The sequence below is a fragment of the Oncorhynchus clarkii genome, chromosome 28 (genome assembly GCF_045791955.1).
Source record: "Oncorhynchus clarkii lewisi isolate Uvic-CL-2024 chromosome 28, UVic_Ocla_1.0, whole genome shotgun sequence".
Classification (NCBI taxonomy): domain Eukaryota; kingdom Metazoa; phylum Chordata; class Actinopteri; order Salmoniformes; family Salmonidae; genus Oncorhynchus; species Oncorhynchus clarkii.
This window is the reverse complement of record NC_092174.1, coordinates 22,285,667-22,301,274: the sequence shown is the minus strand read 5'-3', so window position 1 is coordinate 22,301,274 and position 15,608 is coordinate 22,285,667. Positions and strand designations below refer to the sequence as shown.

The window sequence follows — 15,608 nt, the reverse complement described above, 5'->3', positions numbered from 1 at the left end:
AGACCTGGCCGTCCCTCTAAACTTTCAGCTCATACAAGGAGAAGACTGATCAGAGATGCAGCCAAGAGGCCCATGATCACTCTGGATGAACTGCAGAGATCTACAGCTGAGGTGGGAGACTCTGTCCATAGGACAACAATCAGTCGTATATTGCACAAATCTGGCCTTTATGGAAGAGTGGCAAGAAGAAAGCCATTTCTTAAAGATATCCATAAAGAGTGTTGTTTAAAGTTTGCCACAAGCCACCTGGGAGACACACCAAACATGTGGAAGAAGGTGCTCTGGTCAGATGAAACCAAAATTGAACTTTTTGGCAACAATGCAAAACGTTATGTTTGGCGTAAAAGCAACACAGCTCATCACCCTGAACACACCATCCCCACTGTCAAACATGGTGGTGGCAGCATCATGGTTTGGGCCTGCTTTTCTTCAGCAGGGACAGGGAAGATGGTTAAAATTGATGGGAAGATGGATGCAGCCAAATACAGGACCATTCTGGAAGAAAACCTGATGGAGTCTGCAAAAGACCTGAGACTGGGACGGAGATTTGTCTTCCAACAAGACAATGATCCAAAACATAAAGCAAAATCTACAATGGAATGGTTCAAAAATAAACATATCCAGGTGTTAGAATGGCCAAGTCAAAGTCCAGACCTGAATCCAATCGAGAATCTGTGGAAAGAACTGAAAACTGCTGTTCACAAATGCTCTCCATCCAACCTCACTGAGCTCGAGCTGTTTTGCAAGGAGGAATGGGAAAAAATGTCAGTCTCTCGATGTGCAAAACTGATAGACATACCCCAAGCGACTTACAGCTGTAATCGCAGCAAAAGGTGGCGCTACAAAATATTAACATAAGGGGTCTGAATAATTTTGCACGCCCAATTTTTCAGTTTTTGATTTGTTAAAAAAGTTTGAAATATCCAATAAATGTCGTTCCCCTTCATGATTGTGTCCCACTTGTTGTTGATTCTTCACAAAAAAATACTGTTTTATATCTTTATGTTTGAAGCCTGAAATGTGGCAAAAGGTCGCAAAGTTCAAGGGGGCCGAATACTTTCGCAAGGCACTGTATATCTCACTGGTCATCCCCAAAGCCAACACCTCCTTTGGCTGCCTTTCCTTCCAGTTTTTTTTATTTATTTAGGCAAGTCAGTTAAGAACAAATTCTTATTTTCAATGACGGCCTAGGAACAGGGGCAGAACGACAGATTTGTACCTTGTCAGCTCGGGGATTCGAACTTGCAACCTTTCGGTTACTAGTCCAACACTAGGCTACCCTGCCGCCCCAGTTCTCTGCTGCCAATGACTGGAGCGAATTGCAAAAATTGCTGAAGTTGGAGACTTATATTTCCCTCACTAACTTTAAACAACAGCTACAGTATCTGAGCAGCTAACCGATCGCTGCAGCTGTACACGGCCCATCTGTAAATAGCCCATCCAATCTACCTACCTCAACCCCATATTGTTTTTATTTACTTTTTTGCTCTTTTGCACACCAGTATTTCTACTTGCACATCATCTTCTGCACATCTATCACTCCAGTGTTAATTTCTATTTTTCTATTGTGTTATACGTTTGTTTATTCCATGTGTAACTCTGTGTTGTTGTTTGTGTCGCTTTGCTTTATCTTGGCCAGTTCGCAGTTGTAAATGAGAACTTGTTCTTAACTGGCCTACCTGGCTAAATAAAGGTGAAATAAAAAAAATATTAAATCCAAGGGTTCACATACTTTTTGCACTGTGAATGTTTACACGGTGTGTTCAATAAAGACATGAAAATGTATAATTGTTTGTGTGTTATTAGTTTAAGCAGACTGTGTTTGTCTATTGTTGTGACTTAGATGAAGATAAGATCACATTTTATGACCAATTTAGGGCCAAACTCTACTTTTTCTTGCCACTGTATATAGAGCTAGCTACTGTAACAGTATAAATTTAAACCGTCCCCTCGCCCATACCCGGGCGCGAACCAGGGACCTTCTGCACACATCAACAGTCACCCTCGAAGCATCGTTACCCATCGCTCCACAAAAGCCGTGGCCCTTGCAGAGCAAGGGGAACTACTACTTCAAGGTCTCAGAGCAGGTGACGTCACTGATTGAAACGCTATTTAGCGCCCACGCTAACTAAGCTAGCCGTTTCACATCCGTTACACTACATTGGCCCAAGTCATCAGTTGATCAATTGATACTACTTGACATTAGATAATGGCACTAGGCCCCTATTTATTTTATATTAGAGTTAGTGAGTCTAGTTCTTTGTCTGTTTCATTCTCTATAACCAGAGTCTAGGGGAGTCTGGCTCTGTGTTTGGCCTTAACTGTTACTGTCAGACCAGTGTGGTCTAGCCAAATGGAAGCTTACATGTCAATGCACAGAATAGTTCTTCTATTTTGAAGACGTGCTGGCTACTCTGTCAAGAATAGCCTTGGCAGTTTTGCAGTGATACATGTTTTACTCTTTATTTTGATCGAAGAACACATTTTCTTGGATGATCTGTTGTTGTATTAAAGCTAACCATGCCATCTTACTTTGCCCTGATCTCAACATTGGCTTTTTTTTGTGTGGACATTTTCGTTTACATGTTAGCTACACACTGGATATACATTTGAGTCATTTAGCAGACACTCGTATCCAGAGTGATTTACAATTAGTGCATTCATCTTAAGATAGCTAGATGAGGCAACACGTAAAAATTGTATCAAGTACATTTTCCCTCAACAAAGTATTTATCAGCATAGTCAGTGCTTGGAAAATATGACATAGTCATCAGGCTTCAGCAAATAGACAGTCAGCTGAATGAGGACCTGTTGAAGTTGGCCTCAGTGATGCTTGGGTCAAGATATGTGGCTCTCTCTCTCTTAGTGAGCTCAGCACCTGCTGGGCAGGCACCCTGCATCACGGCAGTGACCAGACCTGCTGTTTGCAGCCTGGCCAACAGTTAAGCCCTATTGATTCTGCATCAGTTGAGATGATGTGTTGATAGCTATTAGGATATCTCTATGACACTGACACCGAAACCTCCCACTGGGCATAGATGTCAATTCAACATCTAGTCCACATTGGTTCAACGTAATTTAATTGAAATGAAGTGGAAGTAACGTTGATTCAACCAGTGTGTGCCCAGTGGTCTGGGCCTGCCTACCGAAGAAGAGTGCATGCGTATCTAAGCAGACAATAAAAATCACATATCACACTATCATGTCTTTCAGACAGCTATTATATTATTTAGTATGTCTTATGATGTCACTAGATTGTTTGTTTTTTTGTCTATTTTTTAGCTTGAAAAAATATATTGGCCCCTGCAGAATTGCAAGAGACACATGGCCACATCCTTATTTCTAGTATCTTTTTGGGAAATAAATATATTGTTTTGGCTGACTCTTCATCATACTGCTTCTCACTAATAACAACACACAGGCAGTAGTTCCACAATGTCCCCTCTGTCCACTTCATAAATTGTAGTGCCTCTGACATTATAAAACAAATAACCAAGTGTAAGGTAAAGGGTATGTAGTAAATATATGACTTTGACCTCAAATTACCTGTGTAATTAGCATGATGTTTGAAGATGTTGGACACTCAAATGTGTTCAGTTGTGCGCTATTATGCAAATACTTTGGACGAATGAACATTGTACCAGGAAGTTACAGTAACAAAAAAAATCCCGACAATTTAACATATGAATTTCCTCATTCTGTTCGGTGAATGTAACAGTCTATGACAGTTCATTCTCGGCTCTAATGAAGAGCAAGACATACGAAAGTTACGGATTACAACTATTTTTCTTTATTTGTTTAAAACGCATCTATAACTAGTGAAATTTGACAGGTAAGTCTAGCCTACATTATGTCATTGCACCTCTATTCTATAGCCTAGCTGTTTAAAAAAAGTTATCAGCAGTTTTTTTTTTAAATCAAGCATGACTTCATTTTTATTTCTATAGACACTAGGCTAGTCCGTTTATTTGGCAAAACAGTCCACATTTTCGGTTTAAAAAAATCGTGATACGATCCACATAGTTTAGTGCGCAAGTTTAAATTGTTCTGAAACCTTTGTCTAAAGAAATTGGTGTGTGTACAAACTTGGCGTAGCCTGTATTTTCAATTTGGGATGTTTTAAGCGTGGACATATTATTACCCCAAAGTATGTGTTTTAAATAGAGAATTTCAACTGTAGACTGCACTATGCAGCTTGTCTCGTAAACCTGATCCCAGTAGCGTTGATACATTGTCCGAGGCAACAAGTCTGCGGTGGGAGACTTCTATGCAATAGGTTCCTATCACCACCCCGCTCACACTTCACAATGGTGTGATGGACATTCCTGTCGTGTGCACGCCCACACGGGCTGTGCCCTCTAAAGTGTATGAGGCATGGTCTAAGTGTGTTTTTATGTATTCAACATTATTAAATGGAATTGCATTTTCTGCATTGTTTAACCAACTTAACTCATATAGAAAATGGAATATTCCTTGACCTAAATAACACCAGACAGAAATACATGCAGAGGTTTTTCACTTTTCTGACAAAAGACAGTGGCTGGTCAAATGAGGAAGTGTACCGAAGCCACAGTAGCACATATCCTCTGTATTTGTCTTCTTCTACGCTGTCTGCAGCCATTTCCTGGCTGTCATATAAATAACCAGGCAAGATCAGCCTCAACACTTGTGACAACCAGAGCCTGAGACCCAAAGGACCCAACAGGGTTGGGGTTGTTTTTCAGCGTTTGATAGAGAGCACTAGAGGAGTTGAATGCGTTCTTCTTATCACATATATCTTGCTTAATGGTCTAATGCATTGCCCATATCATCCAACAACAGTGCATTAGTACAACCAAATGCTATGGTTCACAATCAGACGTCCATAATATAAACGCAACATGTAAAGTGTTGGTCCCATGATTCCTGAGCTGAAATAAAAGATCCTAGAAATGTTCCACATGCACAAAAAGCTTATTTCTCTCAACCCAGACCACGTGTAACCACGTCAGCCCAGGACCTCCACATCCGGCTTCTTCACCTGCGGTATAGTCTGAGGGGGTGCTGAGGGTTATTTCGGTCTGTAATAAAGCTCTTTTGTGGGGAAAAACTAATTCTGATTGGCTGTGGGTGGGCCTGGGAGGGCATAGGCCCACCCACTTGGGAGCCAGGCCCACCCATGGCTGTGCCCTTGCCGAGTCATGTGAAATCCATAGATTAGGGCCTAATAAGTTTATTTAAATATACTGATTTCCTTCTATGAATTGTAACTCAGTCAAATCTGTGAAATTGTTGCATGTTGCATTTATATTTTTGTTCGGTATAGTTTCTGAACTGGTTTCCATTTGGGGTAAATTAAATAAAAGACTAAGACAAATGAATGGTGTGCCTTTAAGCTGTTAGTTGGCCAGAAAGAAAAACTGATCAATATTTTTATAGGGATCCAAAGTTTGAGGAAACAGCAAAGGAAGAAAAACACCTCACACTCTGATAAAATCAATTTTAATTTTGACTGGAATAGTTAATAACAAATACATGTTTTTCCTCCCTCAGTTTTAGTGACCCACTGGTTTAAGATCAAACGATAGGCCTACTGTGTTAATTAAATTATTTTGTAGCTCTTGATATAAGACGATATCTGTAACTTATAACTGAAATCATTGGAGAATTCTCCTGGATACTGAGCATTGGAGTGTCATGGGAGTGTCATTGGAGTGAGTAAATGTGTTTTGACACAGGAAATCATGTGTTGCCCCTGATATCAGTGAACCAGCTGTACAACCCTGTTTCCTGCCGGTAGGTTACAAACCGCGGCTTGTATCGTATGTCTATGGTATTAATGTACTGTACATAGAAAAGCATGTACAGATCTAAGATTGTTACCTTCACAGTATTGTTGTTATACTCAACCACTGCTGCTCCAAACTCCACGCACATGTGTGTGTGTGTGTGTGTGTGTGTGTGTGTGTGTGTGTGTGTGTGTGTGTGTGTGTGTGTGTGTGTGTGTGTGTGTGTGTGTGTGTGTGTGTGTGTGTGTGTGTGAGAAAGAGGGTGTGTGAGAGAGAGAGAGAGAGAGAGAGAGAAAGATACTGATTTACAACCACTGCTGGTTGTATATATATAAAAACCCAATCTCTTCTATTTTGAGATGTAACTTAATTTTCAATCCCCGCTGAATCAAGTGGTGTTGTAGTGTAGTACAGTAAAGACCTCAACTCCCCTGAGCTATCATGTCTAACTGATCCCAGCTGTTGAGACAGAAAGAGCCTAACTCAAATATCCATAGTTAGTGCCTACAGGCTTGTTTCTCAGATATGTCTACATGTGTGAGGTTTGATCTGTGTTAGGTTGCAGTGCTGTTAATGCTAAGGTAAATAAATAGGCACAGTTGAATCCTGATCAGTGCACTTTGATTAATTATCAACTCTGTTGTGCACTGTCATTATGACATAGACCCAAGCCATTACATTTATCAGGACTTCTCAGCTACTGTATGTATTAATAAGTCATTTGTGTTTATGAACAGTGGTCATGTGTACAGTAGGTCTCACACACACAGCCACACTGTTTATCTATGTTTGATAATGTTTCTTGATAATCATCTGGGTTACGTTTCTCGCCACTCATTCCTTCATGGCCATTTTGTTGGAATATTGAAATGATGAAAAGCAAGCTTTGCTCAAAATTCTATGTGCCCATCTGTGGTTTTAACCAATGGAAAAAAAGTTAACTTCTGTGTCTTTCCCAACAGACAACATGGGTTGTAAAAAATCCAAGCTAAATGACGGTCTGAATGGAAGTGTGCTTGATGGCAAGAACCAACGGCCAGTACGTCCTGACCAAACTGTATATGTGAGAGATCCCACCTCCAGTAAACCAAATGCTACAGTAAGTAGTACTGTCAGTGGAAACAGTATTTATTTCGTAGTGATTATTCTTGTAGTGATTACTAATGTACTGCAAAAAAATCCCTGACCTGGAAACAATTGTCACAAATGGTTCAAGTGTGTTATTAATGAATCTTTGAAAATTGAAAAATGTATCAAATTAATGTTTTTATTTAAATGGACCCAATAGCACAAATGTCAATTTCCAGCCCTCTCTCTCTCTCTCTCTCTCTCTCTCTCTCTCTCTTTCTCTTTTTTTTCTCTCTCTCTCTCTCTCTCTCTCTCTCTCTCTCTCTCTCTCTCTCTCTCTCTCTCTCTCTCTCTCCCTCTCTCTCTCTCTCTATTTCATATGTTCACTTTATATTATCCTTTGATCCAAACTACTGTTCATAGATTAGCACAATGAAACCATAACAACATTTGGAAAACTACTGTTCAGAGTAGTGATTTGAAATCATCTCTTGATACAGAGTAACTCACCTCCTGGAGGTCTCCTGCCTGGTCAGGTATTCATGAAAATGGAAGGTATGCTTGCTGTATTTCTTTATTGCACATTATTACAGTAATATTTCATGCAGAGCAAATATTGTATGGTGGTTCCATTTCTTCTGCAGTGCATTGTGCAGTGCATTATTCCAATACTATTTGATTGCAGACAAATGTTCCCACTGTCCCTCTTATCTCACACAGAGCAATCTGAGTCTGGTAAAATAGTTATTGCACTATACCCATATGATGCAAAACACAAAGACGATTTGGGATTCAAGAAGGGGGAAAGGCTTAAGGTTCTTGAAGAGTAAGTGCCTGTTCTCCATATTTGAGTGTGTTGGATTTTTATACATAAACCAATCCAATGTAGGACTAAGAGGAATATTGCTTGTTCAAGCATTTTCTACAAAGATAATAGTGTCATCATTGAATAGGTATATTCTTGTTGTGCCCCTTTATTGACATCATATGAATCAAAACTGTTCTCAGGCATGGTGAATGGTGGAAGGCTCAGTCTCTGACCTCTAAGAAAGAAGGGTTCATACCCTCCAATTATGTTGCTGAGGCCAATACCATGGAGACAGAGGAGTGAGTGTTGACATCACAATTACTTTTACACATTTCTCTCAGAGCCAACAATGTTTTCTATTCACTGTTAATAGATGCACATCCTGTAGCTGTTATTTTCCGTTCATTTCAGGGGAAGATTGGATTTCTAATTTGTGTCACTATAGTATTGTTTTTCTGTTCTGTGTAGATGGTTTTTTAAGGATATTACAAGGAAGGACGCAGAGAGACAACTTTTGGCGCCTGCAAACAAAGCAGGATCTTACCTCATTCGTGAGAGTGAGACATCAAAGGGTAAGGACCCACTGGAGAAACTAAGTCTTTCTAAGGAAAATAGATGGTCCATGAATCACTCTATTGTATTTGGATGTCTGAATATATGAGTATAATTACGATGTTTTTTTCTCTTCATCAGGAAGTTATTCCATGTCTATCAGAGATGTGGATGCCCAAGGGACGGACGCTGTGAAACATTATAAGATCCGGATGCTGGATAACGGAGGCTTCTACATCTCTCCTAAAATCACATTCCCTGACATTGGTAGCATGATAAAACATTATCACAGTGAGTACCACTGTATTGGAGCCCACCTGTAAAATGACACAAACTTTAAAAAATGTATTTTACTAGGCAAGTCAGTTAAGAACAAACTCTTATTTTCAATGACGGCCTAGGAACAGTGGGTTAACTGCCTGTTCAGGAGCAGAATGACAGATTTGTACCTTGTCAGCTTGGGGGTTTGAACTTGCAACCTTCCGGTTACTAGTCCACCGGCCTACTGATAAAATGTACATGAGGGGGTACCTCAGGGGTACTCCAGGCAGAGCAAAATCATTGCTTGGTCACTCTTCACTTTGACCAATTATGTCCATAAACTCTTCTTGGCTTCTTTCAGATTTAAACTTTCAACTTCTCTATTCACTAAAAGTAAATTAAGAATATATTGTCTAAAGAATATAGTAATGTCACTCTGCTATGTCTCAACATTGGTTTGTTGTGTGCTTGCCAGAACAATCGGATGGTCTCTGTCGAAAGCTGGAGAAGGCCTGTGATAAACCCAAAGCTCAGAAGCCATGGGACAAAGATGCCTGGGAGATCTCCAAGGAGTCCATCAAGATGGTGAAGAAACTAGGAGCCGGACAATTTGGTGAAGTTTGGATGGGTGAGTCAACGAAAGATGCTCCCTGTCTGTTGGAGGAGTGTGTTATGTATGTGTGTGTAAGTGTACAGCAGTGGTTCCCAACCTTTTTCGGTTACTGTACCACCAACGTGATTTTGCTCTGCCTGGAGTACCCCTGAGGTACCCCCTCATGTACATTTTATCAGTAGGCCTATGGTCTCTTGAGTCTTCCTAAGTACCCCCTGTGGATAGGCCAAGTACCCCCAGGGGTCCTAGTACCACTGGTTAGGAACCACTGTTGTACAGTATGTGACTGTGTGTAATTTCACCAAGAACATAGTAGTGGTGATTATCAGATATCCCAAATTAGTAAGTAATCTTTATTGTAATGTAAGTGGATGCATGAGTCATGGCAGACCTTTGGTCAGAATTCTCCATTGTTTTTGAACGGTATCACTTTATTGTGGTGTAATTGTATCAGGGTTAGGGCAGCTGAGACAGACAGACAGTCAAATGTTGATCCTACTGTCTCTATGAGATTGTGAGCAGCCGTAGAGAGTGGAGGGATGGGACTGGTACAAGGAACTGTTGGTGCTGTTATCAGAGGCATCTGTAGAGGAAATGTGAGTATGTCTGACTTCGAATTTGCATTGGATTTTGTTATTATTCAAGTCCTCCCTTCCCGCACCTCAGCCTTGATGAATTGCAGGAAGTTGCCATCTTTGCAAATATCCAAATGGACTGTGGGGCTCCTGTACGGCGCTCAAGATGTTTCCTTTGTTTTCTCTGAACTCATTGGCTTTAAGGGCTTTTACTATGGCACAGTGAGCCAGCCAGCCAGATGGAGCTGTCGACAGTCCTGTTTCCTCTCATTCACCTCTTTGCATTTGTTATGTCTCTGTAGAGTTTAGTCCCCTCTTCTCTATGAAAACGAGGAATTAAGAGGCTTAGATTAGGATGAAGTTCAGTGCTTGTTCAGCTAGCACAGTGGAAACAATACAATTGTTGGAGACTTATGTGATAAAGAAATGCTATTCTGGACGGAGGGTTCAAAATGCTCAAACTTGTACTGAAACTCCACTTGTTAATCAGTAATATATACAGAGAAACTCCCTAGCTTGTATTTTATTATGTGCATTCCAAATAGCACCCCATTCCCTACATAGTGCACTACTTTTGACCAAAGCTCTATGGGCCCTGGTCAAAAGTAATACACTATATTGGGAATATGCTGTAATTTGGGGCGTACACTTAGAGTTATTGTTTTGAATCAATGGTCTCTCTAGCAGTTCTATCATCATTCCCCTGAGGCGTCTTACAGTTGATGTTTGTTCAGAGGGCAGTGAAGCTGAAACATGAAAATGTATCTGTCTCAAGGCTCCTGCTGTCTACTTTTAGCTCTCTCAAACAAACAGTTTTTTTCTGAACTGTTACAGCTTAATTCCTTCGTTCTATTTATTGAGTATGAACTGCGCTTCACTACTCTATGTCACTGCCATTGGTTCCCTTGTTGCTTAATCGTGTGAAACTGGATGCAATGACTGTCACCTGTTTATGTGAAATCTTCCAATCAAAATGTCATTCAAATAAAAAGACAACAAAAATACAGTAGGTAGCCCTAGAGGTCAGAAGACATTTTTATATACTTCATACTGTGTAAATCCCTCCTTGTTGCAGCGTTCTACAACAACACGACTAAGGTGGCAGTGAAGACACTGAAGCCAGGCACCATGTCAGCTGAGGCTTTCATGGAGGAGGCTAACCTGATGAAGACCCTGCAACACGACAGACTGGTGCGCCTCTACGCCGTCGTCACCAAGGTCGAGCCTATCTACATCATCACAGAGTACATGTCCAATGGTAAAACACCCTTCAAGTCCAATTCCTAATCATTTTGCCGACATGTTTTCATCAATACACACCATTTGATGTTACATAAATTATATAAGTGTTCTGTAAGTCACCTCTGCACATTTTCATTGGTTTGGTTTCTATTCCTCCATTTTGTTTCTTTCCTTTTTTTAGGTAGCCTCTTAGATTTCCTAAAAAGTGAGGTAGGCTGCAAAGTTCAGCTACCTAAGCTCATCGATTTCTCTGCACAGGTAATGCATGTTCTTCTTACATCTCTATATGTCACAAGGATTAAGATTATTGCTCAACTTTACAGACATTTCCACTTAGAAATAGATGATGATGTCAGTTTTTCCATTGGTAAACCAGAAAGAGGAATAGCAACTAAATACTATTTGGTGACGCACTTTCCAAATGAGTTGCAACAAACTAAGAACATAGAAGTGACAAGTGAAGACCATCCAGTGGTGCCTCACACACGCCTATTCAAGTATGCGTCTCATGGAAGTGTAAGAAATGTGATTCAACTAAACATTCAATACACAAAATGATGATTCATATGGTACCATTGATAACATGCCTCCCCAAAGAAGTAAACTACCTAAAAAAAGGTCACACATTTTGAACGGAATATACCTCATTCCATGTAGGTCAGTACACGTGAGATACTAATTAGTTCAATAGAAATTCCTAATGAACTTTAATCAGGTCTTTGTGGATTGACGGAGAGGTGTGGTCAGTTCAGGCTTGGGAAAAATGCATCTAGCCACAGTTGCACAACGTGTTAGACAAAGTGAAAGAGGATGCAGTTGGGGAAATGAAACAATTGTCTGATTACCAGATCAACCCTTTCCCAGAATGGACTCAGCCAGCTCACTTAAACCTGTTGAGTAATAACCAAGTCAAATGGTTGGTAGCTAATTCAATTCTACCAAGAGGTAAAATACAAACATTAACTACACTATGTATACAAAGGTATGTGGACATCCCTTCAAATGAGTGGATTCGGCTATTTCAGCCACACTAGTTGCTGACAGGTGTATAAAATCGAGCACACAGCCATGCAATCTCCATAGACACACATTGGCAGTAGAATGGCCTTACTGAAGAGCTCAGAGACTTTCAACATGGCACCGTCATAGGATGCCACCTTCCCAACAAGTCAGTCATCAAAATTCTGCCCTGCTAGAGCTGCCCCGGTCAACTGTAAGTGCTGTTATTGCGAAGTGGAAACGTCTAAGAGCAACAAAGGCTCAGCCGCGAAGTGGTAGGCCACACAAGCTCACGGAACGGGACCACAGAGTGCTGAAGTTTGTAGCGCGTAAAAATCACCTGTCCTCGGTTGTAACACTCACTACCGAGTTCCAAACTGCCACTGGAAGCAACGTCAGCACAATAACTGTTCGTCGGGAGCTTCATGAAATAGGTTTCCATGGCCGAGCAGCCACACACAAGCCTAAGATCACCATATACAATGCCTAGCATCGGCTGGTGGCTTAATGGAAGCAAGTCCCCGCAGAAATGTTCCAACATCTAGCAGAAAGCCTTCCCAGAAGAGTGGAGAATGTTATAGAAAGAAATAAAACCATTATTTAACTAGGCAAGTCAGTTAAGAACAAATTATTATTTACAATGGTGGTCTACCAAGAGGCAAAAAGCCTCTTGCGTGGACAGGGATTCATTTTTTTTATAAAAAAAAAAATATATAGGACAAAATACACATCACGACAAGAGAGACACCGCAACACTACATAAAGAGAGACCTAAGACAACAACATAGCATGGCAGCAACACATGAAAACACAGCATGGTAGCAACCCAACATGGCAGCAGAACAACATGGTAGAAACATTATTGGGCAGAGACAACAGCACAAATGGAAAGAAGGTAGAGACAACAATACATCACGCGAAGCAGCCACAACAGTCAGTAAGAGTGTCCATGATTGAGTCTTTGAATGAAGAGATGGAGAAAAAACAGTCCAGTTTGAGTGTTTTTTGCAGCTCGTGCCAGTCACTAGTTGCAGCGAACTGAAAAGAGGAGCGACCCAGGGATGTGTGTGCTTTGGGGAACTTTAAGAGAATGTGACTGGCAGAACGGGGAATGAGATGTTTGACGAGCAGGTGTCCACAGACTTTTGGTCATGTGGTGCATGTTGTGCAGCATTGCACATTTGCCATACTGAATTTTTGTCAGGAGAGAAGTCTAGTTATTGAGCATTTTCACTACTGTTTTATGGGAACGAAACGACACAAGTCAGTCGGAAAGTTTTACTAATTTGGGTCGAATTCTGAATTGAGTTTAATCTCGGATAGATAGGTACTTTAGGTACTTTATTAATCTCTGAGGGGAACTTTCATCAATTTTCAGATTGCGGAGGGAATGGCTTACATTGAGAAGAAGAACTACATCCACCGTGACCTGAGAACAGCCAATGTCCTGGTGTCTGAGAGTTTGCTGTGTAAAATAGCTGACTTTGGCCTTGCTAGAGTTATAGAAGATGACCAGTACACAGCCAGAGAGGGTGAGCCTTCCGTCTGTGCATGCTATAATTAGTTAGTACAATATTAATACTGTACTTTGGCCATACTGTTATACATATGTGTGATTCATGTGATAACATTCATGACTGATTAATTATGCATCATGAGTTTTTCCCAAAACGATTTGTCTAGTGTCACATCTTTGGCTGAGCAAGACAGTATAGAGAAATTCCCTGTTGCTCTCTAGAGTTATTTCAGTAGTGTAATTGTGTATATTTTGTAAGATCGTATCTGTAGAGACCAGTACCGCTGAGGGACATGATGTTGATGTTTATCTAAGGGACTTGGATCAGGCTTTGCATAGTGTGTTTGTTTTTTGTTATGCCAATGAGGAAGTAGAGGTACATTTCAGCAATGTAAACATGCTCGAAGCAAACTGGTTATCATTGCATATTGCTTTGTACAAGAATGCTTCTGTCAGCAGTCCAAACATGTACTAGTGTATATAATTGTACCTTGGTTGGTTGGTTAGGCAGATAAGTGTCAAACTATTTCGTCCTCTGAATATGTGAGTGTTTGCCCATTACAGGTGCAAAGTTTCCCATCAAGTGGACAGCACCAGAGGCCATCAACTATGGATCCTTCACTATCAAATCAGACATGTGGTCCTTTGGAGTCCTCCTGTATGAAATCATTACCTATGGAAAAATACCTTACCCAGGTAATTACATGCAACCTTATACACATAAACACACACAATACTTTTATATTTAAGACTAGCTGCTCAAGCCTGATTTCCCCACGATATGATGCCAAATATAGAGTTTGAATTAACGGAATAATAGGCGTTAATATATATTTATCGCCATCTGCTGGTAAATTACAGATATTGCATGAGAACATTGACTGGTATTCTCCAGAAGGACCCTGTATTTGGTTTGATGGTATTTATTGTGATGCGTTAGGAAATACCAAATACCTGCTGACTTTATTTGTATTTTTTATTTGTATTTTTCCCGCTATTGATCAACCATTTTCCCCACAGAAATAAGAATTGGTCAGAGTATCTGCTTCGTCTCACTGAATCTTTCTGTTCCCTTTTTCCTTTTTCAAGGGATGAGTAATGGTGAGGTGATGACTTCAGTGCAGAGAGGTTATAGAATGCCCCGCCCTGAGAACTGTCCCAACGAGCTCTATGACATAATGACCAGTTGTTGGAAGAGCAAGCCAGATGACAGGCCTACATTTGACTACATCCAGAGTGTCCTAGATGACTTTTACACCGCCACAGAGGGCCAGTACCAACAGCAGCCCTAGGAAGTCAATGTTTGAGTCCCAATAGGGCTCTGGCCAAAAGTAGTGCACTATGTAGGGGATAGGGTGTCATTTGGGATGTACAAAAATCTGCCAATGTGCTAGTTTCATTATGAAATAGTCAATCCACCAGCAACAATATCAGCTATTCAGCGGAAGTAGAGATATTGTCGGACAAGTTGACTGCTTGTTTATTTGTTAGGCAAGCTAAAGATGAATCTATGAACTCAACTTCATATTGAAGTATAGACCTGCTTGTGCATTTCAGCATTTCACGGAAAATGATCGAATAACAAATGGCTTACTGTTGACTGACTCTGATCAAACCTGTAGAATAATTATCACATTGAACAGCACAAAAATAGATAGACATTCTACCACATATTTATTATCACTTTAGCCATATCTGTTTGCCATGTTGAATTCAATCATACATTTTACCAGTACAGATGCTTACCTTTTCATCTATTACATTTCTATTTTTCTTTGTATTTCAAGGTACATTGATTTATTTTAGCAGCTGATCTTTTGGGTTATTTTCTGAATTACAGAAATAATGAGACTAATGATTTATTTCATGTATATTTGTTGTATTTTTGTTTTTTTTGCAATGAGATATTGATGTGTGACATCACGTGATTGTATTAACCTGAATAAATGCAAATTATCTGTATCAATAAAAATACTTATTTGCAGATGTTTTATAATTTTGGCCTATTTTAAGTTATTTGAAAAGTGTCATCAGCACTAGAAATTATATTATATGCCATCAACTATTTATCTTCAGACAAGACAAGTGGCGTTCCATGTCCTCTTTTTGTACTAGCGCTTTTCAATGAATTCACTTCTCCATGCGATGTGAGATCTGATTTAAAATCAGATAATTTGAGTCAGTGAATTGACTTACAAAACATGAA

General features: G+C 40.1%; 1 protein-coding gene across 1 annotated transcript; it reads left to right on the top strand.

Moving 5' to 3' along the window:
* Nucleotides 1-3,634: 3,634 nt before the first annotated feature.
* LOC139387396 (LYN proto-oncogene, Src family tyrosine kinase) lies at nucleotides 3,635-15,398 on the top strand. Its single transcript, XM_071133548.1, has 13 exons — nucleotides 3,635-3,832; nucleotides 6,731-6,867; nucleotides 7,337-7,391; nucleotides 7,557-7,662; nucleotides 7,845-7,943; nucleotides 8,113-8,216; nucleotides 8,338-8,487; nucleotides 8,933-9,085; nucleotides 10,721-10,903; nucleotides 11,069-11,145; nucleotides 13,265-13,418; nucleotides 13,967-14,098; nucleotides 14,492-15,398. The coding sequence occupies exons 2-13, from the start codon at nucleotides 6,736-6,738 to the stop codon at nucleotides 14,692-14,694; spliced, it is 1,548 nt and encodes a 515-aa protein (XP_070989649.1). The 5' UTR covers nucleotides 3,635-3,832; nucleotides 6,731-6,735; the 3' UTR covers nucleotides 14,695-15,398.
* The last annotated feature ends 210 nt before the right edge of the window (nucleotides 15,399-15,608 follow it).

What these genes read in the sequence shown, in the direction of transcription:
- LOC139387396 (XM_071133548.1), top strand. Translation starts at nt 6,736, where the DNA reads ATGGGTTGTAAAAAATCCAAGCTAAATGACGGTCTGAATGGAAGTGTG. An exon ending in CATGATAAAACATTATCACA is followed by an intron (nt 8,488 to 8,932) that starts GTGAGTACCACT and finishes TGTGCTTGCCAG; the next exon opens with AACAATCGGATGGTCTCTGT. An exon ending in TCATCGATTTCTCTGCACAG is followed by an intron (nt 11,146 to 13,264) that starts GTAATGCATGTT and finishes ATCAATTTTCAG; the next exon opens with ATTGCGGAGGGAATGGCTTA.